Source organism: Cetorhinus maximus, chromosome 36 (genome assembly GCF_964194155.1).
Source record: "Cetorhinus maximus chromosome 36, sCetMax3.hap1.1, whole genome shotgun sequence".
Classification (NCBI taxonomy): Eukaryota; Metazoa; Chordata; class Chondrichthyes; order Lamniformes; family Cetorhinidae; genus Cetorhinus; species Cetorhinus maximus.
The window spans coordinates 2985157-2996511 of NC_135914.1; the positions used below are offsets into that span (position 1 = coordinate 2985157).

At 42.9% G+C, this 11355-nt stretch overlaps 1 protein-coding gene across 1 annotated transcript; it reads right to left on the reverse strand.

Annotated features, from left to right (window-relative positions):
* Positions 1-257: 257 nt before the first annotated feature.
* On the reverse strand, positions 258-4302 carry LOC144672186 (uncharacterized). Its single transcript, XM_078534005.1, has 4 exons — positions 4167-4302; positions 1429-1548; positions 1237-1295; positions 258-637 (listed from the first exon to the last, which is right to left on the reverse strand). The coding sequence occupies exons 1-4, from the start codon at positions 4300-4302 to the stop codon at positions 593-595; spliced, it is 360 nt and encodes a 119-aa protein (XP_078390131.1). The 3' UTR covers positions 258-592.
* Positions 4303-11355: the final 7053 nt, after the last annotated feature.

An 11355-nucleotide genomic window follows, 5' to 3' on the forward strand; every position in this document is an offset into this window, starting at 1 on the left:
TTTTTCAAGAGTAAAAGTAACATTGTTCCCCCCCAGGACGCAACTCAGGGTTTACTAACACTGCAGCTTTCATATCAATGCAGCCTAAATCCCCACCCAGTACCTGTTTTAGCCCTTAGCCCTGCTTCTGCCCTGCTAACATTCGTTCTATAAATATATTTGTATATTGGTCTCAGAGATACCCTGAGCGCATCTAGCCTTAATGATAAAAAAACAAGCATGGAGCTGTCACTGTTATTCAATGGTTTTAATATGTAGGTAACTCGAGCACAGATACATTGTTAAACCTGTTTGAATGATATATTGCTGACATACTGATTAAAGATGCAGAATGCAATAATAAACACTAATACCAGATAAGAGAAACTTGGAGAGGTTGGCTGAAACTGCAGGCGGTATATCATGGTTTGGAAAGCGAACATTAGGAGGTAATTCAGTTCCCGCTTTGGGCGACATCGCAAAATTGCGCCGATAATGTGCCTTAGTTAGCGTCGGTTGGACTTTCGGACTTTCCCACCCAACAGAGGAAACTTACTGCAACACGACACTTTCGGGAAAAAGACTGTGAGTTCTCCCCCTCTTTCCTCTCCAATCAGAGTCTGGGATCGTCCTTAAATGCCAGGCGGGCATAATGTGTCTGTGGAGGAAAAGTAAAAACAGAATCGATAATATAACGAGCACCGTCATTATAGGGTTAGGAGAAGGCCATTCAACCCCTCCAGCCTATTCGCTGAGATCATGGCGGATCTGTATCATAACTCCCATCTACCCAACCTGGTTTCATAATCCTTAATCCTGTGACCCAACACAAATCTATCAATCTCAGTTTTGATATTTCCAATTGATCCCGCAGCCGCAGCAGCTTTTGAGGGGAGAGATTTCCAGATTTCCACTCGCTTTTGAATGACGATGTGCTTCCTGATAACACATCTGAACGAGCTGATCTAATGTTAACGTTCTTCTTCTTGTTCTGGACTCTCCCCTTCCCAGCCCCAAAAGTGGAAAAACTTCTCTCCATTGAGCCTATCGTATCCTTTAACTACCATAAAGCCCTCGGTGAGATTACCCCTTAACCCGCTGCCCTCGGGGAATTGAAGCCTGTTTCGCCAATACTGTAGCGCCCACTACGCAAAGTTTTCCAGGCTCATAGGAAAATAATTGTGAAATGTAAGCCTTGGATTAGAATTCAGTGAAATGTATTCACGCGTTGTGGCGACAGTAACTCCATACTTTTACCTCTGTATTCTCTGGTTGTTCTCTGGAAACTGTCAGTTGCTCATCAATGTTCATTTTTCCTGTTAGAAAGTAAAATTTGAACTGAGCGTAAATGGTTACATTTCACACTGAACAGGCTAAAAGTATCAATAACTTAATAAATTGATGGATTGAGAGCACCGCGGAGTTACAGCGTCTCCCAGAAATCGCTACCTGTCTGCCTGTTCCTGCAGTTCCTTCTCCCGGCCACAAGGATCGCCCCCAGAAGGAGAAGCGCCGCCACCGACAAACTCCCGGAAAGCGGGACACTGCAGGTGGAAGGGGGCGGAGAACCTGAAAAAGAAAGCCTTTCATTTGAAATAAGCTTGTGAAATTAATTAAACAAGAGAAATTATGTCAATTTAAATGTTTGACTTCACCCGAAAATGGGAATTGATTTTTTGCAAAGTTCATCATCCTGAAATAGAGCAGGGATCTTACCTAACAGTGTTGAAACAGGACAGAAGCAGAATGAGATAAAAAGAGAGAGGACAAATAGATAGAGAGATGGATAGTTGGATAGCAAGTGAAAGCATAGATCTTATACAGCAATTTTTAAACAGGAGATAAATAGTAACATAGAGAGAGATGGAGAGGGGCTGATAGAAAAGGCATATATATGATACAAAACAGATTAACTAGGATAGAAATGCACAGATAAATCGTTAGATAGAGGCATCGATAATGAAAGAGAGATAGAGGCAGACAGATGGAGGAAGAGAGAGAGAGCGAGAGAGAGAGAGAAATAGAGAGAGAAAGAGATTTAGTGACAGATGGAAACAGGGGGCAATAGAAAGGCAGCGGGGAAGAGAGAGACAGAGTGAGAGAGAGACAAACAAAAATAAGAACATAATAACTAGGGGCAGGAGTAGGCAACCCAGCCCCTCGAGCCTGCCCCGCCATTCAATACGATCATGGCTGATCTCATTTCAGCCTCAACTCCAATTTCCCGCCCTCTTCCCATAAACTTTAAATCCGTTACTAATTAAAAACCTGTCTATTTCCTCCTTAAATTTATTCAGCGTCCCGGCATCCACTGCACTCTGAGGTAGTGAATTCCACAGTTTCACGACCCTTTGAGAAAAGTAATTTCTCCTCATCTCTGATTTAATTCTACCACCCCTTAGCCAAAAACTATGGCCTCTCGTTCTAGAATGCCCCACAAGGGGAAACATCAGTTCCACGTCTACTTTCTCTAAACGCTTTAGCGTCTTAAATACCTCAATTAGATTTCCTCTCATCCTTCTAAGCTCCAGCGAGTACAGGCCTAAACTGCTCAATCTCTCCTCATAAGACAAGCCCCGCAACTCTGCAATTAATCTAGTGAACCTTCTCTGAATCGCCTCTAATGCAACTGCACCGTTGCTCAAGTAAGGGGACCAAAACTGTGCACAGTACTCCAGGTTCGGTCTCACCAATGCCTTTTACAGCTGCAAAATCACTTCCCTGTTTTATGCTCTATTCCTTTAGCAATAAATGACAAAATATTATTTGCCTTCCTTCTTACCTGCTGTAGCTGCATACAAGCTATCAGTGAATCATGCATGAGGACAAACAGTGAGAGAGGGAGAGAGAGAAAAAGAGAGAGAGAGGATAGAAAGAGAAAAATAAGCAGATTGGCAAATGGGCTAGATGTCTTATCACGCACCATTTAACAACGGCAGAAATGAACAAGATAATCACAGGAAGAGTGAGATAGACAAATGGAGAGATCAATAAATAAATCAACAGAGACAGAGAATGAGACAGAAATAAAATGACAAATTGAGAGAGACAGAAGCAGAGAAAGGCAGAAAAAAGAGAGGAGATCAGAGAGCGAGAAACAGAGAGAGTCGGACAGACAGACAGAAGGGGTAGACATATTAAACTGCACTAGGAAACAAATGTAATGATTGATACAGAGAGAGAGAGAGAGAAAGAGAGTGAGAGAGGGAGGGAGAGAGAGAAAGAGAGAGAGAAAGAGAGAGTGAGGATAGAAAGAGAGAGATAGGCAGATTGGTGAATGGGCTAGATGTCTTATACCGCTCCATTTAACTACGGCAGAAATGAAAAAAGATAATCACAGGGAGTGTGAGATAGACAAATGGAGAGATGAATAAATAAATCAACAGAGACAGAGAATGAAACAGACATAAAGTGACAAACTGAGTGAGACAGAAGCAGAGAAAGGCAGAAAAAAGAGAGACGAGATCAGAGAGAAAGGAACAGAGAGCCGGACAGACAGACAGAAGGGGTAGACATATTGCACTGCACTCGGAAAGAAATATAATGATTGCTAGAGAGAGAGAGAGAAAGAAAGTGAGAGAGAGAGAGAGAGAGAGAAAGATGGATAGACAGATAAATAGGCAGACAAACAGTTAAATATAGTACCTTTTAACTAAACGTTTAACTGAGACAGCCAGAAATACTGTGCATGTGAATTAGGTAGAGGGATGAATAGGTAATTGTATAATGGCATTGTGAGACAAAGTGGTGCACTGAGAATGTAATAGCACCTTTCAATTTTACACACTGCCAAATCATCCAGTGGCATGGAACCATGTCAATATGCCTAACCAGACACACCAACACAAGAAATGGGCGCAAGAGACCATTCGGTCCATTAAAGTTGGTGCGCCATTCAATAAGACTAAGGCTAATATTGTACTGCAGCTTCATATTTCCACCGTGTACACATATGAAAAAATCTATCTCTGTGACTGAACATCCATAGCTCTCTCGGGTAGAGAGGACAGATAGAGTAAAACGTTCTGAAAGCTAAACTCTGAAAGATAGAGAGATCTGTCATAGGTCAATGATAAAATGATGATACATGTACACACACGCAAAGATGGACAATTCTAATCTACAAAATTGACAAAGTCTCCCATCAGCATTAAATAGATTGGTAAACGGTGACTGTTAACAGCTACCTCTCTGAGATGAGACACTTGCACTGAGGTGATTTTCACTGGAGTTGATTTGAACGGTGCAAGTACAGACAGCGCCGGATCTCCAAGTTTCCGCCGAGAGGCTGGTGTAACTCCTTATGGTGTAGGTCCCGTCCATCTCAATTGTCCCAGAATCTGTCTGTCCTTCGGTATCCCGCCCGGAAACATTCCAGCGGATGGGAAAGGGATCGGGGGACAAACCTCTGATCAAACACAACAACGGGACCCTTTCCATGGAAGGAATCTCATCCTCCGGCGGGGTGAGGAGGAATATGGTCGGAGAGCCCTCTAAATTTGGCAAATGGAACAGAAATCCCATTAAGAACTGAAACCAGACAATTTTAATTGCTGTAGAAAGACGCAATGCAATGGAATATTGATGAAATTTACCTGTAATCACTAACTGGGAGCCATTTCCGATTATTAAGGTCCTGTTCTGGTAATTGCGGATTGCACAGTAATATATTCCAGAATCATTTCTCCGGGTATCCGCAATGAGCAGTGAATAATTACCCCCTTTGTCAGAAATCTCGCTGGAAAACCTCCTCTCTGCTTGGAGGTACTTGCCCGCAGTGTAAACCAGCTTCATGTCGTTTCGCCCCCACTGTCTGTACCAAAAGGCGTAAGCAACTAATGGGCTCTCCGTGTGGCAGCTCAGTTCAGCACGTCTGCCCGCAGGGAGTGTCTGTACCGGCGGAGACTGGGACAAGACAGGCTGAGACACAATAACTGAGCGAGAGAGAAAAAACAAGAGGTTACCACAGATTATGGAGCGGCCCGTCACCCGCACACCCTCGCTCCTGAAGCCGGCCTCCGGCGAAGACACCTCGAAATGGAGGAAGCAAAAGCCTTTTTAAAGAGTAGACCATATCGGAAAATCGCGCGGAATCGGTTGTTTGCGTCGGTTTACCCCTGTCTTTCCGAGGGCACAGTACGAGTTCATTCACCAGTAAATCTAATTTAATCACTGGGATACACACATGGCAACTGTATGAGGTTAAAAACTTAAAAGGGCTGCTTGAAATCGAAATTTTCCTACTGTTTTATTTTTCTCTCATCCACCCTTCGTGCCCTCTTCTTCTCGGCTGACTTTGGGCATTTCATTTTGTTACAGAGATTATAACTCACTCTAATGATCTATTAGAAACTTTGTGCTCTTCTCAATTGCCAATAATTTCAATGGAGCCAACTCACATCTTTCATTCCAGGAGAGGATCCATTTCGGATTAATTCCATTCATTATTCCTGCCGTATACACATTTCCCACGTTGTTGACTATATTCGCTCTATTTTTACATCGGAGTTGAAAACTGTATTACATCTTATAGAACCGCACAGCGCAGGCAGAGGCCTTTCGGCCCTTCAAAGTGCTAGCACTCTGAGATATCTATCCATTTAGCTGCCGCTCTCAACCTTCTCCTTCCCGCATACCTCTGCAACTGTTTCCCTTTCAAGTATTTATTCAATTTCCCTTTTGAAAGTTCCGATTGAATTTGCTCCTTTTCAGGCAGCGCCTTCCAGATCACAAGAACTCGCTGAGTTAAAATAGAATCTCATCTCCCCCTCTGGTTCTATTGCTGATTCTCTTCAATCTGTGTCCCTCTGGTTACCGACCCTCCTGCCAGTGGAAACTGTTTTTCCTTATTTACTCCATCCAAACCCATCTCCACTCTATCTGAACATGTTAGGATACTCACCCTGGAAGAGATGGGACAATGCACACACAGCGATGCAGCTCATTGTCCGGGATTTCAGACGGTCAGACTCTGAGCCTCCAATCCGAATCTCACTGTGAACTCGCTCTCGATCTCCCGGTGTGGAGGAGGTGTGAAATGTGCAGACTGAATGGCGTCCTGTGTTTATTCATAGATACAAGATAGGGGTTGGAAAATGATGCCGAGGGTGACAGCTCTCTGCGGTTTTCCTGTTTATTGCAGGTTGAAATGCTGTCATGCACTAAACTATTTTGCAAAATGCAGCAGGTATGTACTCACATTAGTTAGACCACACTTGGAGTACAGAACACAGCTCTGCATATTCTAGAGGCTGTGCAAAAGGTACAATTAATATTTCACAAGGATGACACTAGGACGGCGAGCTTATAACTATCAGGGAAAATAAACAGACGGGGGCTCTTTACTCTTATAAAAGGGGAAGATTGAGGGGTGACTCGATCGACACCTTTAAAATTATGAAATGCTTCATTTAGGGAGGCGTAGGGAAGATGGCTCTACTTCAGCAGGATTTCCAAAATATTGGTCATCAATAAATCCAACCGGGAATTCCGGGGAATTCAGGAATTACCATTGGGGTTTAGAGGAATGAAAGGTGATCCTATTGAAAGGTATATCTTCCTTAGGGGCCTTGATAGCGCGGATAGCCGGAGGATGTTTCCTGTTGTGCACAAAGCTAGGGGAGATGTTTCAAAGATAAAGGCCTCCATTTTAAGAGAGAGATGAGGAGATTTTTTTGCCACCCAAATGGTCGTTCGTTTGTGGAATTATCTTCCCCACAAAGTAGTGGCGCCTGTGCGTTTGAACTTATTCAAGACCGTGATGGACAGAATTTTGTTCGGCAAGGGGTTGAGGGCCTATGTGCGGCAGACGGGAAACTGGACTTGAGACCACAACCAGATCAGCCATGATCTTATTGAATTGTGGAGCAGGCTCGAAACGCGAAATGGCCTAATCCAGCTCCTGTGTTCCAATGGTCCTCTGTAACTAAGGGTCATCAATATGAGATAAATCCAGTCGGGAATTCAGGAGAAACTCCTTCACCCAGACAGCAGGGAGAACGTGGAACCCGCTCCCATAGGAAGTGATAGAGGCTTTGCAGAGATGTGTTTAAGTGCGAAGCTGGACAAACATATGCGTGAGAAAGGAAGAAAAGAATAAACTGTTGGGCTCAGAAGAAGAGGGGCTGGGAGAAGGCCCGTGTGGTGGATAACCTCAAGCACGGAGACTCGGGTCGAATGGCCTGTTTCTGTGCTCTAAATTCCATGTAATTTTGTAAACTTTAACATTAAAGAAGCTTTACAGTTATTTCAAAAGTATAACTGTGCAGTGAATTTTCCATTGAACTGCTGTAGTCGCACTTAGAGTAAGATTTAAAGTGAAATATGCGTTATTGTTTGAAACTCTTCACGGGATCAATCAATCAAATCATTTTACATTCCATTCTACATTGAGCTCAAAACACTGAATTGAGGCTAATCACCATTGCCGCTTTAAATCATGGATGAGGCTTAACAGAAAGGACCACAGTGCACGGAAATGTTACGGAGCAGAACTGAAGTAGAAAGAGAATCTTATAATTGATTCCTGATAAGTGCAGTGCAAGAACGTATTGTTCCATTCGAATTCCACTCCATGTCTGTGTGCAACTTGTATTTTGGAGAACGAGATACCCGTACTTAAAATTCAAATCAATGTACAGAAGTCACATTCAATATTTTCCAGCCTCTGTGTTTATCAAGCTGCATCAAGAATCTTTAAAACCTTTTTGCAGAATAAATTTTATTGAACACTGTGACGTAACTTTATGATTTCCTGGCGTTCACATTCTAAAGCTGCGACCTCTACAACCTAGAAGTACAAGGGCAGCAGATACATGGATCACCACCAACTGCAAGCTCCCCTCCAAGTCACACGCCATTCTGACTTGGAATAAACCACAGTTCCTTAAATGCCACTGGGTCAAAATCCTGGAACTCTCGCCCGAACAACACTCTGGGTGTACCTAGACCACATGGACTGCAGCACTTTAAGAAGGTAGCTCACCACCACCTTCTCAACAGGCAATTCTAGATGGTTAATACATGTTGGCCTTCCAAGTGAGGCTTTCATCCCGAGAACGAATCAATCTTTAACTGCAATATTGAACCTTTTCCCCTACCGGTAGTGTTCTGTTACCACCCCTCTGAATGACAACCCAATGAAGCCCTTAATAAGCATTCTGCCATTTGACCGCTGTGGCTCACAGGAAGTCAAATGCACGTGGCATTCACAAGGACCCGCACCTAATATGGTGTCATACTGTCAATAGCAAAGCTCATCGCAGTTTCTGCAACATCAGAAAGCGGAGCAGCTCATTGGGTCTGAGCTCAGGTCAGTCAGAGATCACTGCACCTGTGGTAATAAACTGATGGGAGCGAAAGCAAGGAAAGCTCACCTCGTCAAGATGCCAAGGAATCTTTATCTCTGATGCTCATTTTCCAAGTTCTGCGGGTTTATGATGAGGAAGAGGTGGGTGAGAATTTTAAACAGGAATCAGCCAGAAAAAGGGTTTATCCAGCTGAAAATTTGACCCAGCGATTAGGTGAAGGAACTTAATCTGATCATGTGAGTTTATCTACTGGTACCTCCTGTAAAGTGAAGAAAACGCAAATTGGAAAATTAATCTAACCAAGAATAATTAAAGGCAATGACGTGACTGTTCTTAAATTACAGCCACCCGTTTCAAAGCGGCTGCTTCCTGTCTCTCCATAATCAATGGCAACGAAACAATAATATTTTTAGTTGCAGAATCCTAACTCTCTCTGTCTCAGAGACGCTTCATATTGACAGCTGAAGTCGGCCAGACGGTGCAATTAACCTGTCACTACATTTATGAGGAAGGATTGGTATCTCGCAATTTCTGGTCAAAATACCTGTGGATGAAGGCCCGATACTAATCGATATCCGTCCCTGTTAATGGGCTTATTGTAAGTTTATTTCCAAAAAAGGCAACAGCAAACTTCAATTGATACTGTGGATTCGCAATGTCAAGTGGAATAACTCGAGTTCCTACAACTGTGCTGATAAGTTTAGCTATGTGGCGCTCAGGAATGTACTCGCACTATTGGTTGAGGTTAATAGAGCAAGTGAAATGAATTCATATCGTGCACAGCATGATCATTTGGTTCAAAATATTCGTTAACTCTGTCCCAATCTCAGTCCAGACAGTTCCACCTACAAGACGGCTGTGCTGGCTTTTGCCCCGTTGGGTGAGCTGCATTTGAGTGACTGTGTTTGGTCAGTGCTGATTATCCAATCAGGTTGCTGTTTTGTGTTCAATGGAGGGTTGCATTCAAAGAATCAGTTGGAGAAATTCATTCGTTCCGAAGAAACTGCAATCTCGGAATAAACATCCCCTGGACATAAACGGAAATCCATGGATATATATATATATATATAAATTTTATATATATATATATATATATATATATATAATGTACGTGTGTGTGTGTGTGTGTGTGTGTGTGTGTGTGTGCGTGATTGAGTGTCTGTGATTCTGACGCGATCCAGCAGAGGGCATAATGGAAAACATGTATGTGTGTGAGTGCGTGTTCGTGAGTGTATGTGCGTGTGTTTGTGTGTGTGTGATTTTGACACTATCCAGAAGAGGGAATATTCGAAAAAAAATGTTTGTGTGTGTGCATGTCTGTGTCTGCGTGTGCGCGTGTGTATTTGTGTGTGTGTGATTCTGACACCATCCAGTAGGGGGCACATTCCATAAAATGTTTGCGTCTGTATGTGTGTGTGATTCTTACAATATCCAGCAGAGGGCATGTTCGAAAAAATGTGTGTGTGTATGTTTGTGTGATTCTGACAATTTCGAGCAGAGGGCATATTCGAAAAAATGTGTGTGTTTGTGTGTGAGATTCTGGCAGTAACCAGCTGATGGTATATTGGTCGCGATTTACAGGTGTGTGATGCTGACAGTATCCAACGGAGAGTAGATTGGGAACGAAAAGATGTGGGTGTGTTAGGGAATCTGTTTGAGTGTTTCTATGTGTGTGCGTCCGTTTGTGTGTGTGTGTGTGTGTGTGTGTGTGGATGTGTTGTGTGTGTGTGTGTGTTGTGTATGTGTAAAACAGAGACAGCCCAGCTAAGGGGACAATACTGAAGATGATGCAGTCTATGTGTGTGTGTATCTCTTTTCAGTCCATGATACTGCGCCGTGAGTTTGAAATTTGCCTCCTTTCTCGGCTCAGCTTCTTTCAATCCTCTAACTCTGACTCTGCGCCTCCTAATCTCCCAGTGTTGATTGTAGACCTTCCTGATTCCTTTCCTTAAAAGCCATCATTACACACTGCCAACAGTATGGTGAGTGTGATATAAGCAAGTTTGCAGTTAAGTTTAAAAGCAAAATACTGCGGATGGTAGAAATCTGAAAGAAAAACAGAAAATGCAGGATAAGTTCGACAGGCCTGACAGCATCTGTGGAGAGACAAACAGATTTAACATTTCGAGTCTGTATTACCCTTCATCAGAGCTACAGAGAAATGGAAAGTAAGTTTGATTATCTGTGCCTGTCAATTCAGTTCCTCTGGAAATTAATATCTGCACTTCCGTCGCCTTTTAACAGTCTTGGTGACCTGATTGTTGTTAAAAATGGTTTGTTAACCTGAACCTATAGAATCCAGTGTTCCTATTATACACTTTAACAAACATCTCTCACTTTATATCTTAATGACCTTTAGTGAACTTATTCAATTATTGCTGAATGGTTTAGTCTGTGTTATTGAAGTTAATAAAGTCAGTAAAGTACTATCAATTGTTTGTGGGCTTGATTATCTACGTTGTGAATTCACAAGATTCATCATTTCCGATCAAGAAGGAAACAATTGATATTATCAGGGGCAAGTCTGTGAAACATCACCACGAGTGGACAGATTAGATAAAGGTTCCAACTGAAAGAAAACCTGGAGTCATCCGTAAATATCTTCCAAATGCTTACAGGTTCCAACTATTATTTTCCATTAGATTGAAGTGAATGGAAGATGAGCAAGAGACTGCAGAGGAGGGTTTAAAGCAGAATTAGCGCTACTAGTACTGGGACCCGAGATGTTGCCTTAGTGTCTGTGTGATAGCGTGTGTGTATGAGATCGGATGTGTGTGAGACCATGTGTGTGAGCGAGGCAGCGTGTTTGTGTGAGAGTGTGTGTGACTGTGTGAGTGTGTGATTTTGACAGCACCCAGCAGAGGCAATTAGAGATGGGCAATGTGTTTTCTTTTTTAGTCAAGGGATATGAGCTTCGTTGGCTGGGCCAACCATACCTGGTTGCCCTTGAGAAGGTGGTGGTGAGCTGCCTTCTTGAACTGCTGCAGTCCATGTGGTGTAGGTACATCCAAATTGCTGTTGGTAGAGGGTCCCAGGACATTGATCCAGCGAAAGTAATGGAACGGTG